This window comes from Dendronephthya gigantea, unplaced genomic scaffold (genome assembly GCF_004324835.1).
Source record: "Dendronephthya gigantea isolate DGI-Jeju-01 unplaced genomic scaffold, DenGig_1.0 000049F, whole genome shotgun sequence".
Taxonomy (NCBI): Eukaryota; Metazoa; Cnidaria; class Anthozoa; order Malacalcyonacea; family Nephtheidae; genus Dendronephthya; species Dendronephthya gigantea.
In genome coordinates, this window is record NW_021163059.1 from 1,234,353 (window position 1) to 1,248,444 (window position 14,092).

The 14,092-nt window shown below is 38.7% G+C and overlaps 2 protein-coding genes across 2 annotated transcripts; both read right to left on the reverse strand.

Moving 5' to 3' along the window:
- Positions 1 to 4,073: 4,073 nt before the first annotated feature.
- On the reverse strand, positions 4,074 to 7,828 carry LOC114528347. The gene is made up of 4 exons (XM_028549970.1): positions 7,337 to 7,828; positions 6,254 to 7,135; positions 5,554 to 6,160; positions 4,074 to 5,464 (listed from the first exon to the last, which is right to left on the reverse strand). The coding sequence occupies exons 1-4, from the start codon at positions 7,826 to 7,828 to the stop codon at positions 4,074 to 4,076; spliced, it is 3,372 nt and encodes a 1,123-aa protein (XP_028405771.1).
- A 3,992-nt stretch (positions 7,829 to 11,820) lies between these two features.
- Positions 11,821 to 13,613, reverse strand: LOC114528348. Its single transcript, XM_028549971.1, has 4 exons — positions 13,551 to 13,613; positions 13,113 to 13,251; positions 12,972 to 13,055; positions 11,821 to 12,761 (listed from the first exon to the last, which is right to left on the reverse strand). The coding sequence occupies exons 1-4, from the start codon at positions 13,611 to 13,613 to the stop codon at positions 11,821 to 11,823; spliced, it is 1,227 nt and encodes a 408-aa protein (XP_028405772.1).
- Between the last annotated feature and the right edge of the window lie 479 nt (positions 13,614 to 14,092).

A 14,092-nucleotide genomic window follows, 5' to 3' on the forward strand; every position in this document is an offset into this window, starting at 1 on the left:
GCTGTATCGACAAATGACTCCAAGAGAACAACTTTAATAGTTCCAGTTTTGTCTGTCACATACCCTTCTTGCTTCGACAAATTATTGGTAGGGATTTTCTTCTTGCCATACAACTTCATCATCTTACCATTTATGGTAACCGTCTGGTTGTGACAAACCTTGCTTAGTGATGCTACTGTGTTCTCACTCTCAATTGTTGAAGCTTCGAATGGCAGTGGTTCAGCCACCGACAAATGGGTATTCTTCTCGATAACAATGTTCTTGTTACCATACCTCATGTTCTGGCTGAATCTTTTTATTTTGACAGGTGATTTTGTCTCGCATAAGTGTTCAATTTCACTCTTCTTTTCTGGGGAAAAGCAAACACCTCTCACAACATCATCTTCAGTTTGGATTGTGACGTCAAAATACTTCTTTGCACCAGGTTTTCCCTTCATCGGGGACAGGCAATGGATATGACCTGATACAACTTTGTTATTATCTTAAAATGAAAAATACATGTTAATTATTAACCCAATGTGAGAAATACTTTTATATATTTTATAATTTTATTTTTTCGCGTTTTCTGGCACGCGTATTATCAGTATCTGAAATTTAACATAGATATTCGACATGTTGAATAAGTGAACATTTCCCCACACTGTGCGTGCTTCCTGAGCTATCAGCTCAGCGCTTCGTGCGAATGCCACAGTGGTACTTGCCTATAAAAGCAATTAACAGTCGATCCAAACACATTGGAAGTTAAACAACAGGACACTCATTACTTTTTTAACAGTTAACAAATCATCTAAGACTTAACAGCACCAAAAAATAAGTAAGTAGGTTATGTCGTATAGACGTAATAAAAGAATTGGGCCAAAAATCCGCTAATATTTCTTCCAGTACTAATTTAGCAATTATTGAGTTTTTTTGCTCTTACTTGAGTTGTGAAAATAATCCAAAATATGGAAAGAACACACGCGCATTCGCACAAATGCTGAGCCGATAGCTTAGCGTGCATGCACTCTGTGAAGAAATTGTCCACTTGTGCAAACAATTACTCAACATGTGAATATCTGTCGCCGACAGCACGCGTGCAACGCCGCTCACTTGAAGAAGCCGCTCAGCTAACAGCCACAAGTGACGCTCAGCTCAGCTGCTTTCTCTAGTGTTCGCCAGGCGCAAAACACCTTGACCGAAAACACGTAATCAACCTCAATAGCATAGCAGAGACATTGACAACGCAAATGTTTGCCATACAAAAATCTTACTGAAAATCGTGTACCGTAGTGAAAACCAACACGAGCTTGACACCAGTGCAAAAGTAAAACCCTTATATCAACACCACTTTTTACTAAGAATAATTAATTAAAGTTATGTGTGAAGCCAAGAAAACTGTTAGAATTTGTGTTGTGATTGTAATTGTAAACCGTAGCCGTAAAAACCGTAGGCATCTGTAAGATCTGTTAGAATTTGTGTTGTAACTGTAGGCATCTGTATTTTTCATTCATAGTGAAAAGTAACTTTTAAATAAATTTATATTCGACCAGTAATGCGAGCAACATTCAAAGTAAGCACCCCTCTCATGTTTGCACGTGTATCTTCTAACTCTCATCAGTCTCCGACATAGTAAACAAGAATCTGATAGAACTCACCGGATGAAGCCATTTTTCCCAATCTTAAGTTTGAAAGCTGCAAAAAAGAATAAAAACTCTAATTATCATCCACTCCCCTAAATGACAAAGAATTACTACATGATGGAGAAATTAACAGAAAAAAAACAATAATTCATGATTTTCATGCCTCAGAAATCCTCAGAGTAAATCGCCTGTCGTGAGAGAATTACATACATACAAATGCGTAATCGCGCACACAAAAATTACCATAACATGCAGTCAGCGAATAATTATATACAAACCTTGTGATTAGGCCACGTATCGAACAAACTCAACAAAGAACAGTGAAAAAGAACACCTCGACGTACTACCGTCAATTACCACGCTTATTCCGGAAAAAACGTCACATGATCCAACCAATCAAACTAACGACTTTTAGTCATGTGACCTTTCGGTTTTAGTAAAACGATCCACTGTGCCATTACGAGTAAGGTGGTATTTTGAAACTGGAAATCACTGGAATCTCTGCCTTCACGACTAACCTGCGCTTTACCAAAATTCTAAATACCAGTTTAACAAAAGCGTCTTCAGCAATTCTGACGGTGCGTCGATTGATCGCTGAATATGAAAATAATGAATGCAGCGCTAATTCGAGCGAGGCGCTCTTTAAGAAAATTGATCGCAATTAGCAAATGCGGCGCCCTCATTAAATACGATAATGGTAATCGAAAAGCGTTTCGCAGTGTTGCATCTTTAGCCAAAATACACATGCCTTTACCCTGGCACGTCGGTAAATGTGCCCAATTATGCTCAAAATATATTCCTTGGGCGAAGAAATGTTCGTTCTAAATCCCCATCGCCAAAAAGCAGTCGCAAATTTAAAACCAAGTAGCTACTAGACTGTAATCCACATTAAAAAAATGATTAAACATAACAAAAACAACTTTCGGGAAGTTGTGTCAAGAACGTCTTCATATGTCGCTAACCACCATGTAGTTGAAAAAGTGTCCGAATCTGTGTGTGTGTAATTGTTTTTTTTTTAAATATTTCCTTTGTTTAAGTCTTGAAATTTCCACACCAAATGTAACTTTTCAATAGCTTTAATTTGACACACAGCCCAACGTCTGGCGTCAAGTATTTCGTCTCAAAACTCAGAAAAGCTATTTTGGCTTCAAGCTGAATAGGGATGTTTTGGCTTCAAGCTGAATAAGGAGTTATCGTTCCAGTTGTGTGGTGCCACATCTTCGGCAATCGACGAATATATGAAAGATGACGAACGCGTTCGTTCTGCTACTTCCGGTAAATTTCGTTGTTTTTGGAGGAGCGAACCGAAGTTTACCAAACTATGTTGATAATACGTTTGTCAAATTTTAAAGCGAAGGTGTTTGAAGGTCAGTATTTTAAAGTTTGTGTATTTTTGTGACATTCTCTATTTTAATCGCTCGTTTTTCTACTGTGGTTGAGGAATTTCGATCACAATCGGTTTATTAGAGCATACATATTATATATTCGGGGCAAACTTGCCTGCACTGACGGTTTGTCAGGCGCTCTACGTGTCGGAGGTGCACATATCAAAATCAAATCACTGAATCAAATCACATCAAATCAATCAAATAACCTGGAGCCATTGTTGCTCGCACTGGTCGTCATAGATCAGGGTACTATTCACGTGAAAGGCCACGTATCAAAACTAAACGTAGCCATTGTGCAGGTATTGAAATTGAACCCAGCCATTGTGCGGGTATTAAAATTGAACCCAGCCATTGTGCGGTTATTGAAATTGAACCCAGCCATTTTGCTGGTACACTCAGACAAACCAACTCCTGCCAACTTGCTGTTGCAACAATTTAAGACAACTATACTGACGATCTTATAAATACCCAAATATACCTGCCGAATTATCTCAAAAGCCAATTGAATAAGAGCCAAAAAAATAGTGAATTATCCTTATGGTATGTTCAAATGATATACTATAATAATATTTATGTGCCATTATTACTGAGACTTTCAAATGATGTGGAGGAAAATCCAGGTCCCAGGACTATAAATAATATAGTTGACCCTATTTGTACAATCCATGCTGATTTTAATCAAGGTAATGACCTAATGTTTGGTGTGAATGCTGGTAAACAGTGTATAGCCATGTCACTATATGCAATTGTTTACAATGAAATTAAATCAGTCAATATTTGGGACAAGTCAATGTCGGGAATGCTGTTTGTTAGCCGACAATGAACTCAACTTTGTTTAGACATGATTTATTACTCATAAAAAAATGTAACAATACAAAAGAACTCTTTTCAAAAACCTCACGTTCACACAACGTTTTGTTGAGCCTTCCTTTCTTCTCCTGATCAGCGGGAACTCTACTGTATTACTTAGTCTTATGTGCGGGAAAATTCCCAACACTCTTCCCCTATTTGATTTAGAGAGATCAAATATGAACAACTACAACATCTTAAGTTATGAGTTCTATGGTTAACTTTCAAGTTCAAACTCAGCAACGTTCTTGATTAGCTTCTCGGCTTCTTGTGCGGCTTTCCGTTTTGGTCGGAACTCCCTGGCTTCTGCATTCAATACAACTGCTGGTTTAACCACTGGAGGATCATCACATTCTAATTCCAATGGATACAGCTGTTGGACCGCACGGTCGAGATATGATTTTCCGGCTTGTAATCGTACAGCTCTAACAACACCATCTCGACCCTTAATAGGTTTAACAACAACACTTAGGTTCCACTTGCTACGGTTTCGCTCGTCATTCTTAATAAGTACGATTGACCAATTTTGATATTTGATTTTCTTCGTTATATTCGCAACAAACTCTTTATAGTTGCCGTTTCCCTTTATCCAATAAAGGGCGGTAGTACTATCTAGCCACCCAAAGACTGATGTAACTGGATAACTCAACGCATTCTTGACATTGTCTATGAGGTTTGCAGCCATGTGGGCTGATACAAGTTCTAATCGTGGGATAGTCAAATTCTTTTTTGCAAGTCTCGACTTGGCAGCTACTAAGCCTGGATTGACTCCCGATTGCTGGTGCACAAGTGTGTACACGGCTGCACACGTACCGTCAGAACTAGTGTCACCGAACGCGTGGAGATGGACTGCTTCAATCAGTTCTTCAAAGGCTGCGATGCTATGTGGTACTTCCATCTGTTTGGGTAGGGCATTCTCTAATTTTCTCCAACGCTTAAATATCTGGGGTGGTGACTTTGCATCCCAAGGCCAACGTTGATCACATACATCACGGTAGAGGAGTTTACCGACAAGGGATATGGGAGAAACGATTCCAAGGGGGTCATAGATGGAAGCCAGAAATCGCAACATTTCCCTTTTTGTTGTAACTGGCGTGTTGTCTGGAAAGACTGTTGCGATCGTGTCCCTTGCCTTGTTCCAGGGGAGTCCTAATAGCTTTGTTTCACCGGGTTTGACACCAAGCTGTTCCTTGGCATAACTTTGATTAATTTCTGTGGGCTGGCTCCCCCCTTCCAAATCTAGTTTGTTGGAGTGCCACTTGTGTAGAGTGAACTTCCCATGCTTAAAAATTTCCACCGCCATTGATTTCAAACCACGAACTGCTTCTGTAGTCTCTCCACCACTGATGACGTCATCTACATAGAGGTTTTTCTTGATCTCCGCGACTTCTATAGGGTACTTCTGACGCATACTCTCCAAAAGGCATTGGATGGTCCCTCCCAGCAAGAATGGTGACTGCACGAGACCAAAAACTACTCGAGTGATTCTTAAAACTTCAACATTTAACAAGTCCTTGTCCTTGATCCAATGAAATCTTAGGGAATCTCTATCTTGGCCACGTACTTGGACTTGAAGAAAGGCTTGCTCGAGGTCTCCACTCAACGCCACTGGTTTAAAACAATTTCTCATGAGAACTTCCCGTAAGAGATTTTGCAATGGCGGACCAAGCAGTCATTTAATGAGGGACTGCTCTCACTTTCCTTGGAAGATGCATCATATACGATCCGCACCTTTGTTGACTCGGCAGACTTTCGGATCACTGGTCGGTGAGGTAAATAAAATTCTTTTCCTACTGGATCGTTAGTGACTTCCTCCACAATGCCTTGAATCTTCTGATTCTGAATGATATCATCATATTGAGTCAGCAACTCTGGATCTCTTTGAAGCCTTTTCAATAACCCAGACAACCGTCCTATACTGTTTCTTTTGTTGTTTGGTAATGGGTCGTGACCAGGCTTCCATAATAACCTCGTTTCGTACCATCCTTCATCGCTCTGTGTTAATTGCTCTTGGAATTCCTTATAAATGAACTGTTGATAATGTTGCGGGTGGTCCTTGAGGCCTAAAACATCCAGGGAGCACAGTTCTTCATAATCTGCAGCTGGAGATTTGGTAAGATAAATGTTGCTGAAATCAACTTCCTCTCCAGCTGACATCATTGTCCAAACCAAAGCGGTGAGCTCGGCGATTGGTTGGCCAGGGTGACCCAACCTAGGCTTGGTGGTAGTTTTGATTCGAGAATAGTCACCTCCCCCCAAGATGAGGTGAATGGGTAACTCAGCTTTGGTGTCTTCATCATCCATCTGGACTCAACGTAGATGGTGTTTCTGGGATAGAATGTTAGCATAACCAGGATTGGGTATAGACAGGAGAACGCTTTTGGCAACCTTGCTTACTTGGGTTTTCATTTCAAATTTTCCTCTAACATCAGCCATAATCACATCATAGATCTCAATTCTCTGAGTTGTCGATGACATCATCATATCAATATGCCGGTACTCAGTTCGTGAAGGCTGTTTCCTTAGAAGCTTTACCAAATCTGCAGAGATATACGAACTGCCAGCTCCTGTGTCCAAGAGGGCCTTGCATTTTATCCCATTGACAACCGCTACAACAACTGGATATATCACCGTCCCTTTACCAGTAGCCAACATCATTTGTTTAGTTGCACTTCCTTGGTCATCACAAATAGAGGTGTGATGTTTCGCATTACACCGAAAGCAAGTTGTTTTATTTTGACATTCGGATGCTCGATGTTTTACACCAGTGCAGTTGAAACATAGTTTTTTCTCTAACAAGATCTTCTTTCGAGATGTAATGTCCACAACTTGGTCGCAGTCTACGGACTTGTGTAGGGTTGACTCACAGAACACACACGGTCTTGGTTTCCATAATTCCTGCTTCGCATGTAAGAGCTTTCCAGATTTTTGTTGATAATGGCTGGTACCCTTGTGATCTGACTTATGGTCTTCTTCTGATATGGGGTTCCTCACACAGCATTTTCGCAGTGCTTCGACCATCTCACCAAATCCCCAATCTTGCCAATTGTCATCTGATCGTACCAAGTCTGCCCGTATGCCTGGTAATTTATCCAGCGTGCTTCGTGCAAACCCCTTTACTTCATTCAGCTTCCCCATGGTTTCTAATGCTTGTGTATTTGCAACCAGTGTTTTAAAGAAACTATTGATTTTCCTTGCATCGGACCCAGATATGGTTGGTAGGGAAATAATGCTCTGCATATGGGCATTTGCAACTTCACTTTCTTTCCCATACCGTGTCTTTAGGATAGTTTTCGCTCTTTCATACCCTTCGGTAGAAAAGGGCAGACCATCAATGAATGCACGGACCTTAGGAATAAGCAACTCTTTGAGGCAGGACAGCTTGGTAATGGGGCTGATCTCCGCTTTGTCAATTTCTGTTTCAAATTGTCCCCAGAATCTCTGCTAATCCAAATGAGTTCCTTGGAATTTAGATATTACTAACTTGGGCAGCTTTGCAGAATTGCATTGGCTTGCAGACTTCATTTTAACTTCCTCTAATCCCTTTTTAAACTTTCGTTTCAGTTCCAGTTTAGCTTCCTTGAATGCCATCTCTTCCTCATAACGTTTCCTACGCTTTTCTTTTTCAATTCCTCTCTCCTTATCCTTAGCTTTCTGGAGTTCAATTTCGCACAGTTTCTCACTCTGCTGTTTCACTTCACTGATAACATTTTCAAACTCAAGTACAGTTTGTTCTAAGTCACGGCTCCATGTTCTAACTTCTGTGAGGTCATCCCCTTTCTCAATTCTCTTTCTCTGAACTTCCACTTTTAAATCATGAACTTCCTCGATTAACGATTCCAACACTTTGACATGTCTCTCAATTTGTTTTTGTTTATTCATTCCTAAAACACTGGGGGTCTCATCGCTCATAAATTTCAGCATTCGAAGCTTACCTTCCACTTTTTTCAACAGCTCGTCCACGGTTGACATCTTTAACAATTGATTTTTCTCTGGTTTCACTTTTGAGTTATGACTAAACACGATATTGTTTCACGTACGATATTCAATGATTTTCGATATTAAAAGGATCCTGCGGGGTCGCCACTTTGTCGGGAATGCTGTTTGTTAGCCGACAATTAACTCAACTTTGTTTAGACATGATTTATTACTCATAAAAAAATATAACAATACAAAATAACTCTCTTCAAAAACCTCACGTTCACACAACGTTTTGTTGAGCCTTCCTTTCTTCTCCTGATCAGCGGTAACTCTACTGTATTACTTAGTCTTATGTGCGGGAAAATTCCCAACATCAATTCTAAACACAATTTTAGTAAGTGGAAACAGTTTGTATTGTGTTATCAACCAAGGTATAAATAAGAGTTATTCTTATTAACTGACGTCCCTGAGTTTGTAGATATAGATAATCATACCTTTAATTTGCAATACAGTGATTCCTTGTCAGGAGCATTACATTTGAGTGAAAATAGTCTCCCATATGTGACTCTTGAGCATGCTTTGAATGAAGTATTTCATTGTTTAAACTATAAAAATTGTTTACTTACAATTGGTATGAACACTGTGGCAATCATTATGCTTTTTCCTGATGTATTTAAAGTGTTTGATTCTCATTCACGAGATATGTATGGTAGACCCATCCGCATTGCATTATTGTGTTTTGATATCAGTGGAAGGGATAGAAAATCTTGGAGAGTATTTTCGGTTAACATCAAGGTGTAATGAAGCAAATATTGTTTTGCCATTTGAGGTAAAGGGCGTAAAGTGCATTGATAATAATGATTTAGAAACACTAGTATTGTCTACAGAAGATAATACAAATACAGATATGACAGATACTATTCAGCTACTTGAACAACATAATCTTAACAGAAAGGAAATGAACAATTACAAATAATTGGTAATACATTTAGAAAAAGAATGAGACCAGATGAGTCAACAGAGAAAAAGGAAGCTAGACTTGCAAGAAATAGAAATGCTGAGAAACTAAGAAGACAAAATGAGTCAGCAGAGCAAAAAGGAGATAGACTTGCAAAAAACAGAAATGCTGACAAAGTAAGAAGACAAAATGAGACAGCAGAGCAAAAGGAAGCTAGACTTGGAAAAAAAAGAAATGCTGAGAAAGTAAGAATACAAAATAAGTCAGCAGAGAAAAGGGAAGCTATACTTGCAAAAAAAATAATGCTAAGAAAGCAACAAAAGAAAATGAAACTACTGAGCAAAGAAATGCAAGAATTGCAAAAGATAAAGAAAGAAAGAGAGCTTCTAGAAAAAATACTTGCTCTGTAAAGCAAAACAAAAGTATTGAATCACATTCAGTTTGAAATATTGCAAATGCTGAGAATTGTTACTTGCCTAGTGAAGATATTCATACATTGACACTTGTGAGAAATTTTCATGAGTCTGTATCTACAGGACCTTTGTATGTTTGCACTTGCTGTGACCAGTTATGGTATAAACATTCTGTTTCTCTGGCAGACAGAGTAAGAATGCTCAATCCTGATATAACCAAGTATCTACAAAATATAAAAAGTGTTGATAACATTGAATGGCTTTGTCAAACTTGTAACAACCATTTAAAGAAAAGGAAAGTCCCCCCTTGTGTAATTGCTAATGGCATGAAATTTCCAGAAAGACCTTCTTTCTTTGATCTAAATGAACTAGAATGTCGTCTTATTGCTCCTTGGTTGGCACTCAAGATCACTGGTAATGTTGTCAATGTGCCTGCAGATGTAAACAGCACAGTTAATGTGCTGCCCAGACTATCAGATGAGATGGGTACTATTAAAGTTCAACTCAAACGAAGATTACAATTCAAAAGCTCTGCATTTTCAATGAATATAAGACCTCGCAAAGTAATGCAAGCAACTGCATGGTTAATTAACACTAGTGCTTTGTATCAAGATCAAGGAATTATTATTAACCAAAATTGGTTGAGAAACCTGGAAGAATCATTGGATGTGACCTGTGATATTGAAACATCAAATGGTGCAGATGATTTAACAACATTAAACCTCCCTGAAGATGAATGGAGTGAGGATGAAGCAGAAATACCAGCTGGAGTAACTGACAGTATGTTGACTCCTCCAGATTTTGTTAGTGATAGTGAAAGACAGGAAATCTATAATGTTGCACCTGGTGAAGGTAACAGGCCATTGAGTATATTTAGAGATCAGTATTCTGAAGAAATTGCATACCCAGGAATATTTCTTGGACAAAAAAGACCTGATGATAAACAAAGGTTAAGAAGTGTTTACTATAGTGACATATGTAAATCTGAGTTAAATAGATCTGATCGACGAGCTGCCATGTGTGTTGAAAATATATTCTTCAAAGCTAAGAAGTTACAAATGAAATTCTTGATTGGTCAGTCACAGATTGCACTCCGAAAAAACAAAGTAGGTAACAGAATACTTACTGCTGGAGACCTAAAAACTACAGAAGGTTTACAAAGTTTAATAAACCATGATGATGGTTTCAGATTCTTGAAAACACTTAGGGGTTCACCACCTTATTTCGAATGAGCCAAAAAGGACTGGTTTGCCATATTCGTCAATTAGGACCAGCATCATTATTTTGCAGTTTCTCATCAGCAGAAACAAAATGGAATAATTTTTTAAGAATTCTTGGTAAACTGATTAACCACAAGGATTATAGTGATGAAGAATTGAACAATCTTAACTGGGAAGAAAGGTGTCGACTAATACAAAGTGACCCAGTAACCTGTAATACAAAGTGACCCAGTAACCTGTACAAGACATTTTGATTTTCAGTTTAACACTTTCTTAAAAGATGTCTTAATGAGTGAATTTGCTCCATTAGGAAAAATTAAAGATTGGTTTTATAGAGTTGAATACCAACAGCGGGGATCACCTCACATTCATATGTTGATATGGCTTGAGAATGCACCTGTGTTTGGTGTTGATAAAGATGAAGATGTTGTTGCTTATATTGATAGCATAACTACCTGTAGCAAACCAGAAGAAGATACAGAATTACTCGATCTTGTAAATAGACAGACACACAGACATTCTCATACTTGCAGGAAAAAGTCTAAAAATATTTGTAGATTCAACTATCCAAACCATGGAATCAGATGTACTCTTTATCCACTTGATGGAGATATCTCTTCAACTATTGCTAAAGCCAGCAAAGAACTGTGGAAAGAGATTAAAACGAAACTAAATGATTTTAAGAAAGGTAAAGACATTACTTTTGATGAATTAGTGCAAGAGTTAGGTGTTTCGGAACAGCAGTATATTCTTGCTATACGATCATCTTTGAATACTCCGACAATCTTCTTAAAAAGAAATCCAATAACCCTGTTATTTGCCAAATTACCCAAATTAGTTTTTTTGCTCTAATTTCATGACAATTTAAGCAATTACCACAAAACTTGGCCTGAATCTAGAAATTACTCATATACAACTTCTAACACTAGTTACTGTGACCTCAACTTAATGGTCACCATGGCAACAACAAAAAACCACGGCAAAGTAAAAGGCTTGTGGCAGGAATATCTGAGGGGGGAAAATAGATATCAACCTCAAATTTGTTAAGGTGGTTTGTTAGCCTGATTGCTATGCAACAAGTAGCCAGATTTTGATTTCGTCAAATACATCAGTCGAAATCGGATAAAAAGACAGTTTCCATAGCAACAGGCAAAATATTGCAAATTCGGCAAAACTGTCTATTCATTGCATAAATTACTAAAAGATACACTTGCAGTCCAAAAATTGAGGTAATCCATCAAAACCTCTTTTATTTAGAGCTTCCATGAGTTTCGCACTATACAATGTTGTCGGTTTGAGAAAACTTACGTTAAAGATGAACAAGCAATTTTAAACTAATTTACAGCTTAGGAAAAGTACAGAATTGCACTAATTATTTTTATTTGGGTTCCAAAGTGTTTAGGGAAAATAATTCTGTACTATATAACATTAAATACTATATTTGTTTAGATATTATATATATGTGTACATACCAACAACAGTCAGTAGCATCAAGTGATTCAAGTCCTTACTAGCGACATCTGTTGTTGGCACAGCAATTTCCATGCTAGACCCATCCTTGTCCTTGACAGTCCTCTTCCTTTTCTTTTTCTTCTCTTGAAGGTCAGGCTGGGAGCTCAAACTGAAGCCTCCTGGTTGGTATGACTCCTTATCACCCTTGGATTTCTGCATAGCACAAAGTTTCCTTCTCTGGTTCTTGTATTTCTCTGCGACCTTCTTCGCAGCTGTTTGAAATCGAACTCTGTCCTGAAGTCTAAGAGCTCTGATTGAATTCTCTCCAGGAGTAACTCCACATAAAACCATAAACATTGCCTTGCTAGCAGCACCAGTGTTGAAAACTGCCACTGTTTCACAAGCAGCAATACGAACTCGCCGTGCCCCACAAAACTTGGTTTTTGGACATTTTGACCATAGCATTCCATTGGCAGATTCATTTTGATTTTGAGTCATGCCCTTCAAACATCTAAGCAAGAGATCATAGTTGGATAATCTTGTAAAGGTGGGCTCCAACTCTTCCATAAAAACTGGAGGTAGCCGATTATCCTCACTATACGTAGATGTTCCCTCATTTATGTCTTTCCAGTATTTACACCATGTATCACGAGATCTTGGACAGTAATGATGTTGCTCTTGTAGGGGTTTGGAGTCATCCCTAATGATATGGTGTTGAATCGCCTTTATGCTCCTCTTCATTTCTTGTAAATTACCTTTGTTCTCCCTAATAGCTTTCCCGTAATAATTTTGCATCTTGTCAATTGTCTTGTCTGTTAGCCGTCCCTTTCCTCCAACACTCTTGCCATCTGATAATTTCTTTCCTTTGTGATCATTCTTGTACTTCCTCAATGCTGTTCCTAGTCTCTTCTGCACATGTCCCACACACTCCTCCTTCCTTACTTCATAATTTGTCACCAACGCTTCCTTTACCCGCCCGAAGCTGCTGCTGTCGCCATCACAGACAAAGGTTGTATACTTTAGTCACCTTGCTTCAACGCTTCTGCCGAAGATCTCCACAGCTGCAACAGCCTCCATTTCTTCTGAAGAGCCCTGATGGTTGATTTGACACTTTTGTTTATGTCCCTCTTTCCACTGTTTATATTTCTCACTTTCCTTATCCTCTGCGCTATGTGCCTTGCACTCATGACAGAAAAGAGACTTCACTTCATAATCTTGTATTTCCCCAGTGTCCACTGAGATGACAAAAATTACACCAATTTTAGAAGAATGTCCTCTTTTTTGCCAAGTACCATCAACAGTTACAGCAACATGGGCAATGTCTGTCTCACCATCACCATTCTTGATATTGTCTGGTTCTTCAAACAAAATATTTCCTCGCAACCTTTGTGCCGCATCTTGCATCACTTGTTCAGCATGGCTTCTAGCAGTCTGTTCAATTTGAATCAGTGTTCATTGTATGCTTTTTTAGTAACTGGAGGGGGCAAATTCATTCCACCACAAAACTGCGTAAGTCTCGCATGACCAATGTGGTGAGCCGCTAGCACCGATCTGCGATTTACTTCTTGGGACCCACCACCTTTCCCACCTAAACGCTTGCTCGTTGCCAATGGAGTTTCCACCTTGCAGTTGGAGCATTTTAGGAACAAAGACTCCCCTAATCCTTCTCTTTCTCGATTTTTTTGAAACAGCTGAAGCTTTGACTTCGCTTGACGGCAGGAACTACATACAGCGGCTGACGATATGCACTCACTCAAGAGCAATGCATCCTGCAACTTGAATCCGGTAGCCATTTCAACATCACACTTCAACATCCCAACTTCTTTCGCTTTTCGGCGGGTCAAGATACCTTTTTCGCTTTCCAGTTTTGTGAAAGAAGTGTTCAGTAGTCTCTTGGCCGAAATACTCACATTCTTTTCTAGAGCTAGCAACAAGATTAAAAAATTAAAAATTTGAATGTGTTCATGATATTTTACAGTTAACCTCAACCTTAAGGATTAATAATTACAATCCTGTTTGCCTTCGGGCATGGCGAGCAAACATGGCCATTCAATATGTCTTAGATGTATATGCCTGTGCAATGTATATTGTATCATATATTTCTAAAGGTCAAAAAGGAATGAGTGGATTACTAGTAAAGCTTGTGTTGAAGCAAAAGAGGGAAATACAAACATCAAATAGCAAGTTCACGATATCGGGAACAAAATTTTGAATTCTGTTGAAATATGTGCACAAGAAGCAGTGTATATTGTTTTGCAACTTCTAATGCGAA

Bases quoted from the DNA above. Each gene is read 5' to 3' on its own strand.
- LOC114528347 (XM_028549970.1), bottom strand. From the start codon at position 7,828: ATGTCAACCGTGGACGAGCTGTTGAAAAAAGTGGAAGGTAAGCTTCGA. The intron at 6,161-6,253 runs GTAAGCAAGGTT...CGTTGAGTCCAG, and splicing joins AATTTGAAATGAAAACCCAA to ATGGATGATGAAGACACCAA. The intron at 5,465-5,553 runs GTGAGAGCAGTC...GTTTTAAACCAG, and splicing joins TGATGCATCTTCCAAGGAAA to TGGCGTTGAGTGGAGACCTC.
- LOC114528348 (XM_028549971.1), bottom strand. From the start codon at position 13,613: ATGGCTACCGGATTCAAGTTGCAGGATGCATTGCTCTTGAGTGAGTGC. The intron at 13,252-13,550 runs GTATGTAGTTCC...CAAATTGAACAG, and splicing joins AGTGCATATCGTCAGCCGCT to ACTGCTAGAAGCCATGCTGA. The intron at 12,762-12,971 runs GTGAGAAATATA...CAAATTATGAAG, and splicing joins TAGCGCAGAGGATAAGGAAA to TAAGGAAGGAGGAGTGTGTG.